This window comes from Chanos chanos, chromosome 1 (assembly GCF_902362185.1).
Source record: "Chanos chanos chromosome 1, fChaCha1.1, whole genome shotgun sequence".
Taxonomy (NCBI): domain Eukaryota; kingdom Metazoa; phylum Chordata; class Actinopteri; order Gonorynchiformes; family Chanidae; genus Chanos; species Chanos chanos.
Window position 1 is genome coordinate 58,005,405 of NC_044495.1, and position 24,526 is coordinate 58,029,930.

Genomic DNA, 24,526 nt, shown 5'->3' on the forward strand with positions numbered 1-24,526 from the left:
TAACTCCTCAGTCAACCGCACCTGACACAGAGAGAGAGAGAGAGAGAGAGAGAAAGAGAGAGAGAGAGTGTGTGTGTGAGAGAGAGAGAGAGAGAGAGAGAGAGAGAGAGAGAGAGAGAGAGTGTGAGAGAGAGAGAGAGAGAGAGAGAGAGAGAGAGAGAGTGAGAGAGAGAGTGAGAGAGTGAGAGAGAAAGAGAGAGAGGGAGAGTAAGAGAGAGAGGGAGAGTAAGAGAGAGAGGGAGGGAGAGAGTGAGAGAGAGAGGGAGAGGGAGAGAGTGAGTGAGAGAGAGGGAGAGAGAGAGTATTAAGTAAACATCCTGGTTGGGTAACGGGTGGCAGTTATACAGTATTAAGTGGTGATGAAATTATGATGGAGAGACTGGTTGGCAGCTGTTAAAAAAGAAAGACAAAAAAAGGGGGTGGGGGGGGGGGGGGGGGGGGGATGAAGAAAAATTAGAACACGTGTTGAAAAGACTGATGGAATGAAATGATGAAGAAAAAGAGAATGAGACACACACATACGGAGAAAAAGAGCAGACGACCTCACCTGGTCTGGACCCAGGTCCTGTGGCAGTGCATGCTGGGAAAAGAGAGCAGTCACTAATAGAAGCTCACAGCCAATCAGAACAGAGGGAAAAGACCAATCAGAGCGTTGGAATGAAAGCCAGGAATTAAATGAGAAATAAGGAGAACAGAAGTTACGTTCCCATTGGTCAGTGAGTCGTTCAAGCAACGACGGCTGTTAATTTTAAAAACACTCCAACCTGATCAAGGAACTTCAGAAACTGGGTAGTTACAGAACAAAAAAAAAAACAAAACAAAATAAAACAAAAAACAGCATTCCAGGAATAGGAAACAGGAGCACTCAAAGGAAGAAAAGCACATTGTTATTGGAGTGGGAAAAGGAAGAGAAAGAAACCGGGTCCTTTGGAGAGAGTGCAGTCAGATATCACTGACCCAGGGTCTGGATGGAGAATGATCCATTCAACTAATTCTACCATGTCAATTTGGTTTTTTTTCTTTTCTTTTGAAAATATCATTCAATTTGTAAAGCCTTCTTTCTCTATTGGAGGATGCTATACTGTGTCCTATTCTCTGTGTATAAACTGAACACAAGGTTGAGTGTGTCAAGTATGTATTGTGGTGGCATTTATCATGCTAGGGTCAGTGATGCTAAATTTCATCCAGTTCTCTGTGCTGAGTGTGTTAAGTAGTGTGTGTGTGTGTGTAAGGGTAGTAACGCTGTTATGTGTGTGTGGTGTGTGCATTAGTGTGTGCGTGTGAGGGAGTGTGAAAGGGCAGTAATGCTGTCGTGTGTGTGTGTGTGTGTGTGTGTGTGGTTAGAGACAGTACCTTGTCCTGTTCTAAGTGCAGTACTCTGGCCTGGTTCTGTTCACTTGAGCTCTTCATTGAGTCATTTCTCTGCTCCATCAACAAATTACTCTGCTCCATGTACCTGGAGAGCACACACGCACACACACACACACAGGCACGCACACACACGCACACACAAAGAGAAACTTCACTAACTTCACAAACTGGTTGGCTTCTTCTTTCTCAAAACAATCTCCCATCCATATCTTGATCAAGTTTCCTGCTACACAGTAAAAAACTGCTGCTACACAGGAGCACAGAAACCAACAGACACCATCATCCCTCACTGACTGACAGGGCATGGCAACAGTTCAGAGGGGCTGAAGCTGTCTCTTCAGACTAACTGTTTGTGCACAAACTGCCTAATAACTGAAAATGATCAGTTATGAGAAAGGACTGGTTAAGCCCTGTGCATGCTTACCTGTCTACAGGTGAATAGAGAAATAGATAAACCCCTCTCACACCCTCTCTATCTATCCCTTTCTCTCTCTCTCTCTCAGGAGAGAAAGACTGACATGACGGAATTCTCTAGAACAGACCTCTGGTTCTGGTTGATGAGTTCTCCTATTTTGCGGTTTTGCTCCTCGATGCGAGAGCTCTTCTCAAACACCTCCTTCTTCAAGCACTCATTCTCCTGGTAGAACGGAAAAAGAGGAGGAGAGGTTATTCGCCCGTTCCTTTCGTGAATCCCTCATCCAGGTTTTCACTCTGCGAGGAAAAGCAGTCACCTGTATGATTCTCTGGATGTTGTGCATAATCATAGCCGTTTCCATGGAGACGTTGGACAGGCCCATAGAGACGCCGCCCTGTTTGTGCAGGTCATCCAGCTGTCAAAGAGAGGACAGGTGTCAATCGAAACCTACACTTCAGAAGAAAAAAAAGGCAGGGAAAAGAGAGAGAGAGACAGAGAGAGAAACAGAGAGAAGTAAAGAGATATAAAAAGCCAAGCATCCTACTGACCTTAGAAGCCAACTGGTCGACTTTGTCAGCCACTTTTCCGACAGCCAGTCGGATCTCAGTGTTGTGCTGCCGGGCCTCCGTCATCAAAAAGGACGTGACGTCACCCGTTCCTTGAGCCCAAATGACAAAGAGACATTCACAAGTCAGCGCGTCGCACCACGGACAAAGGCCCGCGAGGACAGGTCTGAGTCAGCGGGGGGGAGGACAAAACCCAGACAGGGTTCTGGGTTTGCACCCAGACAGGGTTCTGGGTTTGCACCCAGACAGGGTTCTGGGTTTGTACCCAGACAGGGTGGTGTGAATTAGGGAGAGGAGTGGGTTTGTACCCAGACAGGGTTCTGGGTTTGTACCCAGACCGGGTTTTGGTTTTGTACCCAGACCGGGTTTTGGTTTTGTACCCAGACCGGGTTCTGGGTTTGTACCCAGACCGGGTTCTGGGTTTGTACCCAGACCGGGTTCTGGGTTTGTACCCAGACCGGGTGGTGTGAATGAGGGAGAGGAGTGGGTTTGTACCCAGACAGAGTGGTGTGAATTAGGGAGAGGAGTGGGTTTGTACCCAGACAGGGTGGTGTGTATGAGGGAGAGGAGTGGGTTTGTACCCAGACAGGGTGGTGTGTATGAGGGAGAGGAGTGGGTTTGTACCCAGACAGGGTGGTGTGTATGAGGGAGGGGAGCGGGTTTGTAGGATGGGTGTTGGGTCGTACTTTACCTTGGTAAGGCACAGTCTGTGTGGGATACATCTGGCCCACGGGCTGAAAAGGAGAGCGAGCCAGAGATGATGTTGTGTGAGTGTACGGCTAGAGGACAAATAAAAAAAAAAACATTTCACCTCAGTCCCAAACAAACAGACAAACAAACAAACAGACAGACAGACACCAAAAACAAACAAACCCACAAACATTCTGGCCAAGCGACTGCTCCAAAAGGGAGTTTTTTTTCTCTCTCACTACCGTATCTAAGCACATCAGAGTAAAAACAAACAAAACGCTTTCTCACACGTAGGTCTTTTTCTCGTTGTGGATTTTGAGCCGTGTTAAGACGCCTGCTCCCGGCCGCAGATGTGCTTTAACATGAACAGGGGGAGCGTTTTGTGTTTTGCCGCTCACCTGGAAGGCGTGTACCGCTCCGGGCAGCATGGGCTGTGGGGCGGCGGTTGCCATGGAGACGGGCATCAGGGCAGCTCCTGGGGTCACTTGTCAAACACAAAGGCCAGACAGTGAATGACATATGTAGACATGTGTCCTCTCTGACAGGTCAGGCAACGACACTACCCGACTATACGCAGTTATGTTCTGTGTTCATGCAGAGCTTAGATATGATTACGTATTTATGGATTTATTTATGTGTTAGGTGTATGAGCTGTGTGTGTAAGTAAGAGCAGGGCATGTGTGTGTGCACATGTATGTGCATGTGTGTGTGAGGTGTGCATGTGTGTGTGTGTGTGTGTGTGTGTGCATGTGTGTGAGTGCTGACCCTGCACTGAGACTGGGGGAGTAGTGGTGATGGGAACAGGCTGAGGAGACGGAGCAGGAAGTCGCTCCTTCAGTCTGGACACGCTGGGGTCCTGTAACAGAACGCACACACACACACACACACATACACACACACACACATACACACACGCACGCACACACATACACACGCACACACACACACACACGCACACACACACACACATACACACATACATACACACACGCACATACACACACGCACAGAAACTTTGAGATCCGGTGGTAAGACCTGACAATAATAACTATCGAGCTCATCGAGAGTTAAAAAAACCAAAACAAAACAAACCGATCTCAGGCAGGTAAAGACACAAGAAAACAACAGAGGGGCGGAGCACTGGCCCCAGACACATTAAACAGACCCCCCCCCCCCACCAAAAAAAACCAATCGCATCCACGCGAGCAGGCACAGCAAGTTGGTCTGTTTCGGTGAACAAACCCTCACCTCTAGTTCTGAGTCGCTGGACTCCGCCTGTGAGGATGAGGACGCTGGGCCGGCGAGGAAGGGTAACATGGGCTGACCCATTTTAGCCATGCGGGAAATGAGTTTGGCTTTAGTGGCATCAGGATTCTGCAGGGGCGGGGGTGGGGTGGGGGGGGGGGGGTGGGGGGGGGGGAGGGGGAACAGAACCGCACACAGGACATGCGTCACGCAAATCACTCACACATCTGCCTGTACATCTACGATCTACTGACATAACATAAAACATTTTTCAACAGATGACTCAACACACAAGCGTTTGGCAGAACATTCATGTCACAAAACAGAACAGAATCGTGGGGGGAAAAAAACCCCCAAAAACTAAGAGATGGGGAACTCACAGATAGCTGCTCACTGAGGGAATTTGACTTTGCTCTCAGAGACGGATCCCTGGTAGACAAAAGGTACACAGTGTAAGACCAACAGCCTGAAAAAGGACTTCTCATTCTCTCTCTGACTATTTTTTCAGTTTAGCACAAGGGAAGAGCCTCCTGTTTTCTTACCCTGGTTTGCTTGGCACTGGTGCGGGGTTGGGAGGTTGAGAACTGGGCTCAGGACCCAGACTGTCCACGCTGGGCACCGGAGACGGACCAGCAGAGTCTCTGGATCCCACGCTGACCCGTTCAGAACCGCCGCCGTCCTTAGCGAACTTCACCTGATGGCACACCACACAGAACACACCACCGCATCAGCCGGACTTTTACACGGTACCAGTGAAAACAAGACTGTCACATATCTGATTTCTCATACAGAGAAAGAGTGGTTACGTGCACAGATAATATTATAGACATAATTCACAGATGTGGCCCAAAGGAGACAATTCTGGTTAAATTCCAGGGGGGAGAAATTCAAAGGCAACTGCTATATAGTAAACACAGAGGAAGTACTGGAGCAATGTGTGTGGGCATTAGATGCTGAGAGAGAGAGAGAGAGAGAGAGAGAGAGAGAGAGAGAAGTCGAGTCTTACCCTGCGGACCTCTGCTTCAAAGACCAGAGTGCTGTCTGCTGGAACGCGGTTCAGGACGCCCTGAGATCCGTAAGCCAGACTCGGCGGAATAACCATAAGTCGCTTGCCTCCTTTACGCATGCCTAACATCCCTTCTTCCCATCCCTGAGAGAGAGAGAGAGAGAGAGACAGACAGACAGATAGACAGACAGAGAGAGAGAGAGAGAGACAGAGAGAGAGAGAGAGTGTGTTTTATTTGGAGACAGCGTAAATCTGTTGCTTCGTCATCATGAAGAACATTCCAGAACACGTTTCTTCACCTTGATGACTTTACCAGCTCCAAGCTTTAGTCTCAATAACTTGTCCTTGTTCAGATTTGAGTCAAACACCTGAAAACACAGAACACAGACAACATCTCAAAAAAGAGAAAATGACTGAACAGTATATTCTTACATGTATAGAAATTCCAATGCCTCTCTCTCTCTGAGCATCTGCTGTCTCCTCCTTTTCTCCAAATTAAAGGATTTCTTTTCAGAGAGTCTCACCTGTCCGATAGCATTGTTCTGTAGCAGCCAGCCGGTGTAGGCCACCTCCAGAGAGTCTCCAGGCTCCGCCCCTTGCCCCTCCCCCAGCAGCAGGTCCTGCGTCACCACTGAATCCAAAGAGGAAGAGCAGTTCACCTTGGCTATACACACCTGAAACACATGCAGATCACCAACACTGAAAAAAAAAAAAAAAAAAAAAACCCACACACACAGGCATGCGCACAAACACATACGGCCTACATGCACTAACAAATGGAACACACTGTATTTAAACTTCATGCTTTACCAATGTGATCAAAGGTCTAACCCCAATCCCCAATCTACTGTTAGTGGAGACGACTGATTTCTCCAGGATATAGAACCACTGAATAATACGTTTCAGAAATGTACACTAGTGCAGACTGAGAGTAGACAGCGTGTAAAGCTCGTGCTGAAAGTTGTGATCAGTGCAGGCACAGGTCAGTATATGTGACATTAAAGCACTTCATTAACAGGCTAACGGCTGCCTGGTGTCGCTCTGTGAGTTTCAGGGGGTGAGACTTCAGGACAAAACACAGGAGGAGAGGGAGAAAAGCCCGTCGCTTATTTCAAACAGGACGCACTCTTCCACGCGTACCTCCTTACAGAAATCCACCGCTGCCTTCTCTGACTCGAACATTACCGACCAGTTCTGTCGCTGGTCGTCATAAAATGTGCAGTAATTACTCGGCTGGACCTGAGAGAGAGACAGACAGACAGACACACACAGTGAGAGAGAGTATATTTTCCACAGTGATTATGTGAAAAGTGTGTATAACACTGTCAGTGCACACGAACTCACAGTGAACATGAAGGCAGTTTGAATCCGAGCCTGGGTGATCGGTTTCTGCTGACTGGCATACAGAAGGAGTTTGTACTGAGAAAAGAAAGTATGAAAATAAATTTAAAAATGATCAAAACCAAGACCTGTGTGAAGGCGCAACGTGTGCAGAGTGAGAATGATCATGTCTCTCAAACACGTAAACATTCAAAATTACATTCTGGTCTTAAGCGTGATGGAGCTTCTAAAGCAGAAGTCAGATCTCAGCATAAATCCTCCTCTACTTTCATTTCAAAAACAAGCCGTTATACTTCCCTGAGACTTGTTACCAGGTGTCTCAAAGTAAAAATGCTGATCTAGGATCAGCTACCTCAGACCACATAAACTGTACTAATCGGGACTGTGAAAGAGAAGAACTGATCCGAGATCAGCACTTTCCATACAACCCCATGTATTATCACTGAGGAGGATTTTAAGCAGCAATCTTGTGGCTTTTAATGGATAGGATACGCTGAAGAAAATAAAAAAACCCATAAACGTAAAAAAAGGGGATGGCTCCCACCTCCTTGGTTGCCTGGTTACCAAGCACTGCAGCCCCCAGCTTCCCTTGTTTAACATACTGACCGCTGACACTAGGGAGAAATAAATGACATTTATCAGGCCGCAATACAGACACACACATGACAGTTACAAATCCAGCCACTGTCCTATTGCTGACTCAGAGGTCGTTCAAGGGCGTGTAGCGAGAAACACGGAATGATGATAATGGCATACTGACAAAAGGACCTGAAGGAGAGCAGTGTGGCAGGAGAGGGTCCGTACTCACTATCTGTAAGCGTGAACCGCTGTGGCAAAGAGGACCGCAGGAGAGCCGGGCGGCGGGGCTGGTTTCTGGGTGGGGGCGCCTTTAAAACAACACAAAAACACTCAATCCGACTTCATACGCTCACACTCTCCCACACTACAGTACCTGTGGAATGCTTTTTGCTTTCCTAACAGACAGACTGAGAGGTTTCCTGGCGCATTACCCGAATTCATAGAGGATTTCCTGGGCTGTTTCGGCGCTGTGTACTGAAAAGATTCATTCCCCTGGCTGACCGCCTGATCCAGACCGAAGAGAGAGGCTAACTTTGCCCTGGAAAAACACAAAGAGAGAGAGAGAGGGAGAGAGAGAGAGAGAGAGAGAGAGAGAGAGGGAGAGAGAGGCAGAGAGAGAGAGAAATGAAATTCTTCAGTGAGTAAAGCCACTTATAAAACAAAGTATTGTTCAGCTTATATATAGTTCAAGTCTCTCTAGCTTCCTGCTGCCTGAGGAAACACAGTGCTCCAGACAGCTGCATATGAGAAGTAGAAGTAGAATTCTGCTCAAAGTTTCAGCAACGTTCGACTGTTATACATGCGCACACATATACACACACACACACACACAATTATTCCAAAGCACTGACCCATGTATTTCATTCCATTTATATTCATTATCGTTCCGCTTAGCCATACTGGTCTACACTCAGCCACAAACTGGGCTGCCCTGAACCAATACACAGAGCTCCACTGGTACCAGGGCGGAGAGATTTGCAAAGCCCTGTCCAACCACCTCAGATAAAAAACGCTCATGCACCCTCCCACCCCTCTCTCTCTCTCTCTGTCTGTCCCCGTCTCTGAAGAGTACAGCCCAGGTGCTCGCCTGTCCGCTCACACGTCCGTGGCAGATTTAAGACAGAACCACGGCCGCGGAGAGTGCAGCTCCTTGTCGTAAAGTTAGGTCCACACTCCCGTATCCGCTGTGGGGAAGGCTTAGACACAGCATGCCCGAACGTTGACTCCCATAACTACAACCATGTGAGCGGAATTAGCACAGAAACACACAGCAGTACCACACACACACACACGCGCGCGCGCGCACACACACACACGCGCGCGCGCGCACACACACACAGATTCCCATGCCTAAATCAGCCTTATAACTTTGTTCTCTGCAGAGACAGAGTGAATTACTTAAGCCACAAATCATGTTATCTTTTTTTTTTTTTCTCCTTCTTCTTTGACCACTCAGACATGTCATTACTCTGGTTCGTTTAGTGTAGTGCAAAATGACACCGACGAACTGTTAATTCACTCACATTCAAGCTGAACGAGGGAGGACCGACTTGATCTTTTCATGTTTTCAGGCATTTATCACTGACAGGTTTACTTCTAAGGATACATTTATGCAATAGGGCAGACATCTCACTAACAAGTCGTCAACTTAACAGTTACTTACTTGCCTAATGCAAACAGGACATTAGGCAATGTCTATAAGTCTCAGAAGTATTCTCATGATTAAAAGGTTGGCACGACAGTCAGACAGCCACATGTCCGTCCACAGGCACTGGGATGGGCTATTACAACCCTCTAATCACATGCTCACGAGATCACTGCAGCTTTGGACTATGTCATGTGAGAATGAATATAAACGTTAAGGTGTTAGAATGAGGGAGAGACGCGTGGAGGGCGGGAGGGAGAATTCCATAACTCGATTTGGAGGATGAACTGTTTTTGTATTCTTTTTTTTTTTTTTTCTTAATTAATACTCATTTGATTAAGTTTTCTTTTTCTGGCTGCCATAACAGTGATCAAATCAGTTGAACTCGGCTACTGCAGCCAGAGAGAGACTTCACAAAAGTAAGGAATTTGAACTTTGAAGTTTTTTCTGGACTGAACTCAACAGTCCTCGTTCGGTTATTCGGGCTGTGAAGTTCAACCGAAGAGACAAGGAACAAAGACAAAACCGTAGGATACTAGATTCATTTTATCAACAATACAGTCAATTACTTTACCACGACTCTCGCCCACCAGCGGTCAAGTTACAAAACTGTGCGCTTGCAAGGTTAATAAAAATAACCTAACACAAGTTGGGTTAGCATATACAAATGTTTTCTAAAAGCAGAACCGGAAAGGTAGATTTAATTACAAACTCATAGACAGAAAGTGCAGTCGCCTTTATCGGAATTCTCGGTGTATAAATTGCTACAAACATGCAAGCATGTTAAAATGATAAATAGTCGGCTAGTGACATAAAGAGAGTAGCGTGTGTCTACGCATGTGTGTGTATTGCTCTTTGACTGGAGAGACGGAAAAACGGCTGTCTAAAACCATGGTTTGGGGTCTGTTAGCCTGAGATGAACTCACCCTCCTGTAGGAGAAAGAAAGTCTCCGTCCTCATCTTCATTGGAAAACATATCGTCACCTTCGGGATTCCCGATCGGAGCGAATGGGTTAACCGTGATGAGAACTTACTTTGTGTTATTAAATAAAATGGTGAAATGACACACATACACACACACAACCTCCGGGGTTAGATATACATCGCCATATCATGGCGAATGAACTTCCATTTTCCCTTCCTGTTTCTAGTTCAAATCAGCTGACGCGATCACCTGACAATTCTGGGTTTGTTCACAAGCGTCAAGTATAAGCAGTTGTAACGCTGGACTCGCTGATCTCATAACTATACGATCACACTATCCCTTTCTTGAATATGGTATCTAAATCAAATGTTCCGCGCACGATTTATGCTACAACGTTACTATTCCAGTATCATGGAAAACGGAAAACGAGACGTAATGGTCTCAGGGCGTCTGTCTTAAATTGAAAGCTGTAATCGTTTTTAAATGGAAATGGCATTAATTTCAGATTTTAACATTTAGCTCTTTTAGCAGGCCACCCCTACGCATTCCTGCAGAACAGGTGGCGTTATTCACCTTCAAAGTTTCGAATCCTAATGAACACATAGAAGAAGAAGACACCGGGAAACTTTCCAGATTTACCAATGATAATAAAATAATTTAATTATGCTCCCATGTGTAAATATTCAGTCATGTGTGTCCTGGTCATCTAATTCCATTCGTCCTTACGAAATACTCAAAAATATAACCATAAATATCTAAGATAATAGGCCTAATGCGGATAAGTTGCAACATTTCTATATTTACTTTTAGGCAAATCCTCTGTCTGAAATATGTACGTGTGTCTTAAGTAGGTATGTTAATACTGAAAAAATATCTAAAACCATAAGCTTTATTATTCGCTAGATGGCGCCCAATACCATTTTGTCTTGTCAAGGCAATGCTTGCCGTTGCTAAGCAACAAAGGTTTCATCTCTTGTGGTAGGCTACATAACTTCTCTGGCTTTTCGGTTTACAAGGAGAAAGTTAATAGGAGAAATTGAATTATTTGAATTGAGTGTTTTACTGGTGATTTTAATAGAAGTTATATTGTCGCTTAACCTTTGTCAGCAGTTAAACTCGTTTATTTCTTATTCAAGTTGGATCTTCTGGAGCTCGTGTGAACTGGACAAACTTAGCCATAAATCTGTTTCCTTAAGTTAGTACGGTTAACTGGCTGATTCTTGTCGCTGTTGTAAAGGCGTCGGATCGTTTTGGCCTAAATTTTAACTTACAATAACTTACTTGTTAGTTTTCACAACTAAGATGTTTATACGAGAGGGGAAAGGGTTGAGTAACGTCCTTGCTACTGTTACGTTTCAGGTATCGCAATCACGCACTTCCTCAAAGTTAAGTGATGTCCAGCCCAGCAATGGGTAGCTTCACCAGAGAAATCCAAAATGAACCGCACTGTCACTGTCCACACCCATGCTGCTGGAAAACGGAGTATAGGGCGTCTAAAGGCATCGCGAGGCGCTCTGCTGGAGTTTCTGCGTCGGACGTCGCTCCAGCAGAGGGTCAGCCACATTGCCAATGCAACACACGCGCACACACTCAATGTCATCAATGAGCCGAATCCTTAAATAACATCTCTCTTGGATGCTGTGAAAGTTTTTCAACAGATGGTTGTTAGCCGTTTCACAATAGCTTTCACTGACTCTTTTACCTATTTTGAGTCCAGTTGTAACTCACAAAGGATTCGCCAACTAATTAATCTGCACCCTGTACATCTCTGCTATGTATGTCCGTTATGAACAGGTGACTACTGCTTCATGTGTTTCAATATTGTCAAGTTTTGGTGTTTTTGTCTTATATTCAAATGTAGATGAGTTTCCAACCTTAAAAATTATTGACGTGTCTGAGTGGTATGACAGCAAAAAGTTTTCAAAGACCAAACCCTTGCGTAAGAGAGTCGTCGCACACAGATTTCTGTCTGAAGCTTCTGCAGACATCCTCCCCTGTCTGTCAGTCAGTCGTCAGAAAGTACGCAATGGACCACTCAGAGGGTGAGTTAAACTAGAAACCTGATGGAGAAAATATTATGCAATATTAAGAGTCGGAGCAAAGAAATTTGGAGCAAGTATCAAACATCGAGCAAAACTCGAGAGCAATATGGATTTTTGACATACACGTTTGACTTCTTTTTCTTGTCCTCTGACATGTCTGTGCAGTACAGATCTTCGCTTCCCAGAATTCAACACGGCTCCACACAGCAGCGCTCCAGCCGCTGACAGCACACAAATCAGCGGGGTCAAGGTTGGTCACGTGTAGTGCAAACTCGACTGTACAATGTTGCTCTTGTTTGAAAATCGTATTTATCTCGTGGTTGCAACGGAAGAAACAGAAATATTTCTGCAAGGATGATATTTCAGACTTCTGGCGAAGCACACAAATTCTACAGATGCACTAGAATGTATGTGGATAGAACTGATTTGATTAATAACCCTTCAACGTTTATTATTATTATATTATTATTATTATGTTATTATTATAGTTAAATACAGTTCACATCAGGCTGCCGGTTGACTGCACTGACCCGCGGTGTTGCCCTGCCACTGTGATTGAGTGGGTCCCCAATCCTCATTATGTCTCACTGTGTCCCAGGTATTTTTATACAGTACCCCACATGTCCTTATGTCTTCTCTCCATTCCCTCTTTTAATAGAGTTCATTTATCCCTGGCACAGATGCATGACAATTATGTTGAGAGCTCTTTATGTATTGCTTCGTCCTTTCGCTCTGTGTTTTGTCCTCTTGATAAATATTGAATGAACCGCTGTCTGACTTTGGCTGATAAAATTATTGTTGAAATGACAGGCCGAAGTCCCCTCACTGTGCCGTGAAAGAGCTAATCTGCCTTCCGCCCCCACTCCCAAACAAAACTGTAAGTGAACGCTAACCAAAATTAAATTTACCATGTCCAGCCAGTCCGGCACGGTGGGGAGGACTGATGTGATTCTGTGTTGGGACAGAAAAGAAGGGATAAGAATGTGAGGAAGAGGGTGCAGTTCCAGCTGGATGAGACTCGCACACCGTCAGCGTCCAGGAGTCAGCAAAATTCTGTCTCTCCGGGTCTCTCTGCTACCCAACCTGTCTCACTCGATCCTGAGAGACAGACATGCACTCTGGAGAAACAGGAGGCGGAAACTGTCAAGGACCAAAGGGTTGTGAGAGGTAAAAAGCAAAAAGACAACTTTAAGCTGGAAAAAGTAGACAAGAAAGATTGCATGAATATTGTTAAATAACAATGCATAACAATGTGTTGTGTTGTGTTGTCTGGTGTTTGTTGTGTCATGTCTTGTTTTGTGTCATGTGGTTTTTGTTTTGCGTTGTGTTGTATTGTCTTGTATCATGTTCCGTTGTGTTGTGTTGTGCTGTGCTGTGCTGTGTTATGTTTTATTACATTTTGTGTTGAGCCATGTTGAACTGTGTCATATTTTATAGATTATCACAAAGTACTGAATTGTGTTGTGTTGTATTGTGTTTTGTTGTGTTGTGATGTGTCATGCTGAACTGTGTCATATTGTATAGAGTGTCACACAGTGTTGTACTGTGCCGTGTCATTAAGTCCAGGAGACAGTGTTCTCAGAGTCTGTCCCAGAACCACCCTCGGCCCCCAGAACGTCCAGTCCCTTCATCCTGCAAAACAGGCCTGTGGTCTTTCACAGCGTGACAGAGAGGAGGAGCAGAAATACACCCAAAACATCTCCCACCTCAGTCTACAAACTCGACAGCAAAGCCAAGGCCCCCTGCCCTATCTCTGATCACATACAAAATCAAGTATGTGCTCTCGTTATCCAATGAATTACGGCTGAACCAACTTTAAGATTGATATTCTCAAGCTTTGTGCATGTTGGGTTCTAATGCTTACCATCAGAGAGTGCTGTTTGGGTTTTTTTACGTGTTCGCAGACTGCGGCAGAGAGCGTGGGTTTGCAGAGTCAGGAACACCAGTGGAAGAGTCATAACCAACCAAACAGGCCGAGCCAACAGGGCATAGACGCACACTTTGCTCAAGAGGGCACCAGAACACTCCAGAAAGACCAGCGCTGGGAGGAGTTTGGCCTTTCTCCCGTACCCAGGGTCATGCCGCGTCAGGGCCCGCACAGTCCCCCGTCTATAGGTGAAACAACCCGATTTCAATTCAGCTTCAGCAGCAGGAGACCGTCGTACACGTTACCCCACGACAGTTCACTCTGTTCCCCTCAGTCACGTTTGTTTTGTCTCGCAATATCATTTTAGTTCAAAAACATGTTTTGAATTAATCGTGTCCCTGTCAAGCTGGTGTTATGAAACTGATGTGTGAATGAGTTGGTGCGTTGTTTGTCTGCAGGTCCCGTCGTGTTGGGGCGGCGCGTGGATGATGCACCAGAGATCTGCCGTTATTCAGGGCCTTGTCCTCTAACGGAACGGCCCACGACACATCACGCCGAAGAGACCACGGACACCCTCAAACTCTGCAGCTCTTCCGCATCGTCCTCCCCAGCCCCCATTGGTAGAGTGAGTGTTACCACGAACCGTAGTTTCTGATTGGTCCGGCTGGTGTCGGTGCCTAGTTTTGATTGGCTGATGATAACAGGGCCGGTGTTGTTTGTTGAAAGCTATTAGAAGAGGATGATGATGCAGATCTTGGAGAAACAGGCAGTAAAGGCTCCATTGCCCCCAACAACTCCACCCTGGACCTCCAAGACTTTCAAGACCACTTTGGTGAGAATTCCTCCTCCTCTCACGCAGGTCCACTCAATAAAAGCCATTGTGTTTATCAGTCAAATCTCATCACATGTCAGGGCTTTATAAAGTAACATCCTTAAGGGATGGGGGACCAGAAGGTGATGGGTTTAAATCTCGAACGTGGTGGTACACCGTTGACATACTTTGGGAGGGACTCTTAATCGCAGGATTGCTTCTGAGTTTAATAGGCTCTGCTGTGATTAAATATGAAGTTACTCTATATGACAGTATACATTAAATGAGTTTATGAAAAGTACAACTTTTCTGTCTTAGCGATGCTTTAAGATCGACCACACTTGATTCTTCACAGATGGACCTATTTATCTGCTCTGATCTATAAAACGTCTAGAATTTGTTTAAATCGGTAAGGATCCGTACTTAGTAGGCGATTTGTAGGGGGATGAGAGGGGATGCCATGACCCAAAATTCCCCTTGTTAACCTGCCATCCCCCTATGTACTCTATAGAGTTGTGTCAGTGACCATTGGGCCATCACCCCGTTAAAAAACCTCCAAATCAGCTACTGTCCATAAAACTGTGTACATACTGTGTATACACACTGTGATTATTACATGCATGTAAACAGAGCTGTGTTGAGTAAAGTCTAATGGAATCGACTCATGAGGTCTCCCCCTCGGGTTTTGGAAACTTTGTACCCTTTTCTGTGTTCTCAGTGAATGACGGGGCGACCAAGACAGAAGGTGAGGTGAATCGTTACTCTTCTCCGGACCTCGCGCCCAGCCCCACGCACAGGGCCACGGCGGTCGACGACCGGACGTCCAGTAGCGACTTTGAGGATGGAGATACTGAACTCCTGGGGTACCGGACCTCTTCTCCTCCTCCTCCTCCTCCTCCACCTCCTCCAAGCCTCAACTCCTCATAGGAGAGAGACACTCCAAGCAATCACACTGGCCTCAAGCAAATCCAGTTACTTCCATCAGTAAATTCAGATTCCTCAGAATGTCTCCATATTACTGACGTGATAATGCATGAATGTTCCTGGCCTAAATATACATATCGAAAATCTACGTTTCAGTCTTTTGACTCTTTGTGTATTTTTCTGCATTTTATATGTATGTGCATTATATTCTCATGGTGGTGCTACACTGAAGATAACATTACCTATAATAATATTGTATTTGTAAACCCAGACCCCCCCCCTCTACCCTATATACATGGTATAGCCCTGGAACAGTATACATGATTCTAATGACCCAGTGCTTCAAAATGAGCTGATCATCACATATGCTGATGCAGGGCCATACCATATGTGCAATTTGGATGGGGGCGGGGGGGTTGGGGTTGTCCTAAAGATCTGTACCTATCAAAACGCTCTGAAATGCATCGTTGAGCTATCAGTGTTACTTGGTTGTGGTTTGTTTTTTTTTCCTGGCTGGATTGTGAGGTAAACACCACACCTGAGCCATAAAAATGAGAGTTTTCTCGTTAGACAAGCGCTCCCCTGGTACCTCATGTGTATCCTTGCTTTTCCTTTTTTTTTTCTTTTTTTTTTCTTTTCTCCGGGCCAGACGGTTTTGGGTGTGAGTGTTTGGACGAGTCCTGTCAACGTCCATCCTGAATGTGTCCTGGATTCTCCCTCTCTCTCTCTCTCTCTCTCTCTCTCTGTCTCGTCTGTGTGTTTCCTCTCGTTCCGTGTGTCAGGGGCTAACCTGGCTGATGCGCGGCCCGAGCTGGGTCACCTCTCACACCCAGGTTCCTGACTCCGTGCCAGGCAACCTGCGGCTACGCCGACACCTTCGTTTTCCGCGGCCGCAGAACCACAGCTCCACTGGCTTGCTCCCTGCTTCCTCTCTCCGTGCAGTCTCCGCCCAACGGATGTGTCCCCCCCCCCCCCCTCCACCCCCCTCTGCCTCCCTCGCGCTCCCAAACCGCTAACGGTCGCACCGGCGCGAAAAGCCGCCTGACTCAACAAACTGTTACGAAACCCCCGTCCTCCCAGTTTGAGACGTTTACTGGGCCGGGGCGTGAGGGGTCGAGCGTGTTTGTTTGGACAGAGTTTAGGGGCCGACCGCTGGCCCCTGCTCTTCTGGCCCCCAGTCACTCACAACACAGGAGGGAAATGGGCTAGACAGATTTATAGACAAGTTAGCACGAGTGCTCGAGCGCCGACTGACGTCTCTAACACTCACTCACTCACTCACTCACACGAACTCACTCAGGGAAGTCTGGTGGCGTCATCGCCTCTATGGATGCCCAAACCGAGTCTTATACAAAATAAGTGATGATCTGGAGTGTGCTGCCTTTTTGAACGGAACCCGACAACACAGTAATCAATGATTAGTTACTAGAGAGGTCCAATACTGCGCTTTCATTCATTCCGTTTGTATTTATCCATTAACATGTATTTGCACCTCCTGTTCTCTCTCTCTCTCTCTCTGTCTCTGTCTCTCTCACTCTCTCCCTCATTCTCGCTCACTCTCTGTCTCTTCTTTGAGGACTTGGTCCTCATAACCTGGCGAGGTGTGGAGGAAGCTGCTCTATGTCACGCACTGAAATGTGTGTTTGTGTTTGATCTGTGGCAGTTATGACCCAGTTAGAGGCAGGAGCAGCGTCTGGGAGGCCGTGGCGCTGGTATAAAGTGGCCTTTTGATGAGCTTTGACTCGAGGGGGGGGGGCGGGAGGAGTGGGGGGGTACGAGAGAGCGTGCACGGACAAACTAGCTTCATTTGCTTAAGCCTGCAGGCAGCGAAACCTGCCGTGGAAAAGGGAGGGTACAGTGTAAACAAATGATCTGGTCACATCCACCGCCGCGAAGAACCCGCATTTACGAGAGAACGAACAAAGAAAACCAAACAATAAGCAATCGTGCCAGGAACGTCGAGCAAGGTTAAAAGCGGTAACTCGGGTCCACCTCACTGACGCTCGGCTTTCGCGGGGATGTTTCCAGATGTCCTCGGTGTAAAAAAGGCCAACCTGCAAATCCAACACATCTGTTCTGGTCTCAGCCCCTTCGTTTGAACGCTGTTTTAGACGCGTAGTTTCAGCTCAGAGTGGCGCCATTTTCCATCTGTGCCCCGTACACTTCCCTGTGACCCTGTATAAAGCATAACTTGTGACCTTCCCAGATTGATGTCAAATACTATATGTCACGTTACATTTTTTTTGGCTTGAACCTTGAAAACCACTTAAATGTGTCAAAAGACTATATCTCTCTCTCTCTCTACATATATACACACACACACACACACACACATCCACATCCACATACACACTCTCACACTCACACACTCACACACACACACACATTCACACTCTGTAACTTGGCACACATTTTTCCATCCCCTGATTTCATTTCTGGTTGCTGTCATCTATTTGACACAGTTTTGTAACAGTTTCATTCGTTTCTCTCTCTCTCTCTTTTTTTTCCCTCCTCGTATTTAGCGCGTGCGCCCGTGTGTTCGAAGCTCACAAACACGCTTTTTAAGCGCCCCCCCCCCAACCCTCAGCTCCCTGTTTGCGTACGCTCTACTGTATTTGTTTGTGCGTTGCTTTTCTCCGCAGGGTAATTCTGGAACTTTTTCTGAGATAACATTTCCCCCCCTTCTGAAATCAACAGGCAGCGCTCTGTAAAGGGGCCGGGCCGCGCCCCCCCCCCCCCCCCCGCCGTCTGGAACAGCCGGCCCAGTGTCGGGGAGCGAAGCAGCCGGGCTCTCACACTTCGCCCTCTTTGAAAACGTTATTTAGCTTATTTTCTCTTTACTCAGCAACGCCGCACGACGAATAAGCAGCAACCTCCGATTCGCTTGCGGGAAAAAGTCGGTTTATTCCGTTTATCGGACCAAATTCCCGCCCCCAGCACACCCCCCCCCCCCCCCCCCCCCGACCTCTTCGGCATGTGCGTTCGCGCTGAGTACCTCGCATTTTCGAATCTAGAGGCCCTCAGTCGAGTGGCAAAGCCGCGTTTAAAGGAGTTATTAGAGAGGAATGTGGACTTTAGGTGCTCTGGACCTGGTGTCCTTGTCTTATGTTTGCAGAGTCAAATCACTGTTAGCGACCCATATTTTTTGGTCCATATGGACATTACATAAACCGCAGTGGCTAACACCTTTTGAAAGCCTAGCATTACACAAGTACAAGCGTACATACTGTAAATACAGGTTGAATAGTGTTCAACATCTGCAGTTATTTTTCATATCGTTGTATGATTTTCCAAAAAATACACACAGGCACACACACACACACACACACACACACACAGTAGCAAATTGTACAAACATACAGTCCTTATCTGGGCTTGTGTCAGACATACCTGTCCTTCTACACCAGCCCAGGTAGAATGTGTGTGTGTGTGTATGTGTATGTGTGTGTGTGTGTGGTGTGTGTCTATGTTTGTGTGTGTGTGTCTCTGTGTGTGTGTGTGTCTATGTTTGTGTGTGTGTGTGCGTGTGTGTGTGTGTGTGTGTGTGTGAGTGCGAGTGACGTGATGCACTCCTAAGCCGGGTCTGGAGGGTGACTGTAGCCGTCCCACGCCCGAGCCTGAGCGGCTTCTCTGCGCCGTAGGCAGACTGCTGCTCTGTCTGTGGGCTGCAGCACTGAATGGCTCTTCTCTCTACCTGTCATCACTCCTGTTAGACAGAACACAGGAGTGCACAGACTCACCCATGGGCCTGGACTCCAGTCACAGGCCAGCACAGGCGAAAGGATCCCAGTGTGTGATCCCGTTCTGGAGCCCACCCCGAATTACTGCTCCGAGGTACTGGGCCAGCGACCGTGGGCGTGTGTGGCGGATATTGTGTCAAACATCACGTCAAACTGGGAACAGGAGCACGGAGGTTAAGGAGCACGAATATCTGACAGCTAAATGTCACACACACCTCAAATTCCCCCTATACACCCAACGCACTCTCAGACATCCTTCACTTCTACAACACGGTACACACGACACGGCTTGCTGTTCAAACATTTTATGGAGCGTGTCGATTCAGACTAGAAAATGTCATTTGTTCAAGTTGTGTGCAGTGTGTTAAGCTGAAATGGCCCCCCCTGTCCAAACGTTGCTTTTTATGGCCGCACCTCAAGTCTGTTCCACGTGCCTCTGACAGTTAACTTTTACAGTCTGTGTGTGTGTGTGTATTTGTGTGTGTGCGTGCGTGTGTGCGTGTGTGTGCGTCTGCATGTGTGTGTGTGTGTGTGTGTGTGTGCATGTGTTGTGTTTATGTGAGTGTATGTATGTGAGTGTATATATGTATGTGTACATGTGTTTGTGCATGTGTGAGTGCGTGTGTGCACGTGTTGTGTGTATGTGTACATGTGTCTGTGTGTATTTGTGTGTGTGTGTGTGTGTGTGTGAGAGAGAGAGGGAGTGAGCGTTTATAGAGTAGTTTTAAGGGAGGGTGATGGGTAAGAGAGGGGGTTTTTTGGGGGGGGGGGGGGGTTGATGACGCTCGTGTGAATGCACTGAGGACGTCTACTTGACATTCCTATGAGGAATGACTGTGACCTTTGACCCGTGGAAAGGGTGTCAGAGGTAGGGTCAAGGTTCAGGGAGAGATGCAGCTGATTCCACACACACTCCGCGCTCGCACTGACGTGTGTGAAACGTATGCTGTTCGCTTTGGGTTTCTGCAAGTTTTACGTTTGGTCTGATAGACACATCAATCGATTCTCTACAAATTCAAATTCAAATTCTTTGACAGATTCAAAGAAATACAAAAAAAAATGACAAATAAATGAATTCCTTTGTAAAATGCAGGCCACATCTTGACGGTTTTAAAGTATAAAGGAATATTTTTTCTCTTTTCTTTTAACTGTTGTCACATTTTGCCTTATTACCACTTGTTACTATGTGTGTGTGAGTGTTTGTTAGTTGCGCTCCGGCCGGTTGGTGAGTGTATCGCGGAGAGACGACAGCTCGGCAAACACACACTGACATTGACACTTATGCTCTGGGTCGCTGCCAGTACTGCTGAGTCAGAGACAGGAACATTTCTTCCATTACACCTTGGATGGAGGAAAAAACAAGCTCTTTCGCGCTCTCTCTCTCTCTCTGTTTAACTCTGAGAAAATTCCCACCTAATACAGCATATACGTGATGTTCCGTGAAGCTGTATCACTCGTATGTAAACAGCGTCTCACGCACAGATTATGTTTTCGCTACGGATCAGCAAATGCGCGTCAGCAGGTGACGACACCGTTTGCAGTCGGGATGTTACAGCTGATTCCAGCTTTTGTTTTTTCATGTCCAAGATATTAAAGCTCTCACTAACATAGCAGAAAGTAGAGTTTATTGTTTTAGTACACCTATTTAATACACTTTCAAACTGGATTCAGTGTGAATGGAGGCGAGGTAGCTAAGTGTGTTGAGGCCGCCCGGTTTGTGATAACTGTTTTTGGTCATAGTGAAAGGGGCACAGTGTACAGACAGATGACCAGACAGAGAGAACTTGGAGAGACTCTAAAGAGATTTTCAACCTTAGAATGTATAGAAACTGTAATCCCTGTATATCAGACTAAAACGGTGTGTGATACCATATAAATTGTATGTGTTGTATATTGGAGTTTGTTCAAATTGCACACTTTACAGATTGTCACGGTAAAGCTAGTCATTTGGCCGGTTCAGTCCGTGCTTCACATTCTCACAGCGCGTGAAACTGTTAATAAAGGCGGCAACAGAGAGGCTCTCCTTTATACTGTGCATGGGCACCGAGGACAGAGGTACACTGAAAAAAAACACAGGAAAGACAGAGAGATGGACAGTGGAGAGGAGAGAAGTCCAGTATGGTTTATACATGGCAGCGGAGCTGTTAATCTGTAGTATAGAGGTGAATTTTTGCGGAACTTTAACGCTGGGTCTATGAATAAACCTGATATGATATAAACTTCTTTCCATTTGACAACCCCCCCCCCCCCCCCCCCCCTCTTCATTTCCATTTCACACCCCCCCCCCCTTCATTTCTGGAAATGTTTGTCTGGCTAAGTAACAATGGCTGGGAGTAAGCCAGGAGGCCTATTGCCAAACATTTCCCCCACCATCATCTTACACACACACACACACACACGCGCAGACACACAAACACACTCAGACACACACACACGCGCAGACACACACACACACACATCTCCCGATACGTACAGTGAGAGTTAGTCTGCCCACACATCCTGCTTTTGTGGGGCAAGAATCTTAAGAATCCCGACCACTGCTGCCCTTCATATACACCCCCCCCCCCCCTCACCCCGCCCCCTGGCCTCTACCTCTGTCCAGATACAAGGTGCTCCCAAACATCCCAAGGATTCCTGGTGATTTTATCCCTCCTGTGTTCCTGCTGTGTCTGGGTACGTGCGTAAAGAGCGGCTTCTCTGGCTTCCTTCTCCCTGCTTGTCCTCTCCTCTCCTCTCTTCTCCTCTCCTCTTCTCTTTTTCTCTTTGCTCCTCTCCTCTCCTCTCCTTTCTTCTCCTCTCCTCTCCTCTCTTCTCCTCTTCTCTTTTTCTCTTTGCTCCTCTCCTCTCCTTCTCCTCTCCTCTCCTCTCCTCTCTTCTCCTCTTCTCTTTTTCTCTTTGCTCCTCTCCTCTCCTCTTCTCCTTCTCTTGTCCTCTCCTCTCCTCTCTTATCCTCTCCTCTCCTCTCTTCTCCTCTTCTCTTTTTCTCTTTGCTCCTCTCCTCTTCTCCTTCTCTTCTCCTCTCCTCTCCTCTCCTCTCTTCTCCTCTCCTTTCCTTTCCTCTCTTCTCTTTTTCTCTTTGCTCCTCTCTTCTCCTCTCCTGTTGTCTCCTGTCCTCTCTTCTCCTTTTCTCTTTGCTCCTCTCCTCTCCTCTCTTTTTCTATTTGCTCCTCTCCTCTCCTCTCCTCTCCTCTCCTCTCCTCTCCTCTCTCTTGCCTCATCCTCTCAGAACTAACTCTGCACTGTCTCAGCTGCCAGCACCTGCTTCCCTCTCACGGCCCTCCTCAGTGTTGGGCTTCACTCTACACCTCCGTCCTCCAGAGAACCCCTCGTTTTGTTTTTTTCGTTCTTTTTTAACCTTTCTTTCACGTCGGCCATTCCAGACAATCCCCGGCTGTAAGCAGCACATGGAGAGTGAGACTGCACCCTTTGTGCGTGTCTGTCCGACGCCCGTGTTACACGAGGACATTTTAATACTTTACATCGTGCGGTCGGGAAAATCTCTCAAGCAGGACGAACTCTGGGCAGGGCTCTCCTCTGTGTGTCGGACACGCTTAGGGTAAAACAAGGTTATGTAAGGACAAAGCACACTAACAAATTTCTAAAAAAAAAAATAGATCTGTGCAGGTATGGAAAATATATATTTATACATATTATTCACACCTAATAAAAGATATGTTTTATTGAGGGGGTAGATAGGGTTGGTCTTTTCAGTTACATTGATATCGGTATAGACGTGTGTCGATGTTAAGAGACACAGAACTGAGGGCAGTTTTAAGGTAACTGAAAACAGATATGGTGATACCCCTCCACCCCACACGCGCACACACACACACACACACACACACACACACACACACCCTCCCTCCAAGGTTTGCCGAGGCCTCCTCTTCAAATGCGCTAAATTCCTTTTCCTGCATTTCGTAACATGGAGCCAAAACCCAATGTGAGGTTTTCCTGGCCCAGAACAAAAACACTCTTCACGTCCTTATGAGATGACAATGGGAATGTTTAGTTTTTCCTAGGCAAACAGGGGGAACTTGTGTGAGAAACCTGGAATGTGACCGCTACGGAAAGCTTCAGGGAAACTCTGTGACTCGACAGGAAGGACCTGTAGCAGAAGGTGTGTGCAGATTGAGTGTGTGTGTGTGTGCGTGTGTGTGCGCGCGCGTCCGTTTGTGCGTGTGTGTACAAGAGTGTATATATGAGCACACTGGTGTGTGTGTGTGTGTGTGTGTGTGTGTGTGTGTGTGTGTGTGTGTGTGTGTGCGCGCATGTATTTGTGTGCCAGTGTGTGTGCACGCATGGGTATACGAGGGAGTATATATGAACGCATCAGTGTGCATGTGCGTATGCATGTATGTGTGTGTGTGTTTGTGTGCTTGTGAGCATGTGTACACGCACTTGTGCATGTATATTTCTGCGTGTGTATTTGTGCATGTGTGCATGTGTGTGTGTGAGAGACAAAGCATGTGCATGTGTGTATGTATGTGTATGTGTGCATGTGTGTGCTTGTGTGTGTGTGTGTGTGTGTGTGTGTGTGTGTGTGTGTGTAGCGTTGCTGTGGACTTGTTTATGGGGGTTTTCTCATGCACCTGCATCACCACTTCCTCAAAAAAAAAAAAAAAAATAGAAAAGAAAAAGAAAAAGAAAAAAAAAAAAACCAGAGGGATATCCCTTTCCCAGTGTTCCCATTCCCATTCACATTAGCAGCCCCCCCCCCCCCCCCCCCCCCCCACCCCCGGGCTCACACACTGCCCTGTAAAAAGATTTCAAACAAACACTCGTGTTGCTAAAGCAAAGAGATCAGCAAGACCTTATTCATGAGTGAGACTGTTTACTGCTACAAGTCCACAGGTCCACAGGGCTTCATGGCCACATCGTTCATGAAACATTTCCACACCGGATACGACACGGCTATGAGTGCAGTAATTATAATTATTATAACCCTAACAAAGTAATAAGCAACGTGAATTTCAACCTGTATGTTTTAGAATGAATCTCTTTTCAGAAAAATGATCAGTGTGGTATTGCAGTGCGTGCGTGTGCATGTGGGTATGTGTGTGTGTGTGAGTGTGTGTGTGTGTGTGCCAGTGCGTGTGTGTCAGTGTGTGTGTGCATGTGTGAGTGTGTGTGTGTGTGTGTGTTTGTGTGTGTGCGTGTGTGTGCGTGTGTGCGTCTGCATGTGCGTGTGTGAGTGTGAGAGTGTGTGTGTGTGTGCGCGCGAGCATGTGTGTGTGTGTCAGTGTGTGTGTGCGTGTGTGAGTGTGTGTGTGCTTGTGTGTGCTTGTGTGTGCTTGTGTGTGCGCCCATATCCCCCAAGCTCCCACCCTCCCTCTCTTCTCTCTCTCTCTGTGCTCTG

The 24,526-nt window shown here is 46.7% G+C and overlaps 1 protein-coding gene across 2 annotated transcripts in view; it reads right to left on the reverse strand.

Moving 5' to 3' along the window:
- Window positions 1–9,970, reverse strand: part of fkbp15b (FKBP prolyl isomerase family member 15b) — a 16,593-nt gene extending 6,623 nt beyond the window's left edge. The window contains exons 1-20 of one of the 2 annotated variants that reach the window (XM_030782113.1): window positions 9,785–9,970; window positions 7,645–7,751; window positions 7,443–7,521; window positions 7,179–7,248; window positions 6,638–6,712; window positions 6,434–6,532; window positions 5,818–5,967; window positions 5,593–5,661; window positions 5,294–5,437; window positions 4,830–4,981; window positions 4,668–4,716; window positions 4,291–4,416; window positions 3,808–3,898; window positions 3,441–3,526; window positions 3,044–3,086; window positions 2,335–2,444; window positions 2,103–2,201; window positions 1,914–2,008; window positions 1,354–1,456; window positions 1–21 (exon numbers count right to left, since the gene is read on the reverse strand). The exon at window positions 1–21 is cut by the window's left edge and continues 151 nt beyond it. In XM_030782113.1, the coding sequence (XP_030637973.1) occupies window positions 1–21; window positions 1,354–1,456; window positions 1,914–2,008; window positions 2,103–2,201; window positions 2,335–2,444; window positions 3,044–3,086; window positions 3,441–3,526; window positions 3,808–3,898; window positions 4,291–4,416; window positions 4,668–4,716; window positions 4,830–4,981; window positions 5,294–5,437; window positions 5,593–5,661; window positions 5,818–5,967; window positions 6,434–6,532; window positions 6,638–6,712; window positions 7,179–7,248; window positions 7,443–7,521; window positions 7,645–7,751; window positions 9,785–9,834 (1,818 nt within the window). In that variant the 5' untranslated portion in view covers window positions 9,835–9,970. Of the gene's footprint in view, window positions 22–1,353; window positions 1,457–1,913; window positions 2,009–2,102; window positions 2,202–2,334; window positions 2,445–3,043; window positions 3,132–3,440; window positions 3,527–3,807; window positions 3,899–4,290; window positions 4,417–4,667; window positions 4,717–4,829; window positions 4,982–5,293; window positions 5,438–5,592; window positions 5,662–5,817; window positions 5,968–6,433; window positions 6,533–6,637; window positions 6,713–7,178; window positions 7,249–7,442; window positions 7,522–7,644; window positions 7,752–9,784 lie in introns of both variants that reach the window. The other variant, XM_030782105.1, reaches the window with a different exon arrangement.
- Window positions 9,971–24,526: the final 14,556 nt, after the last annotated feature.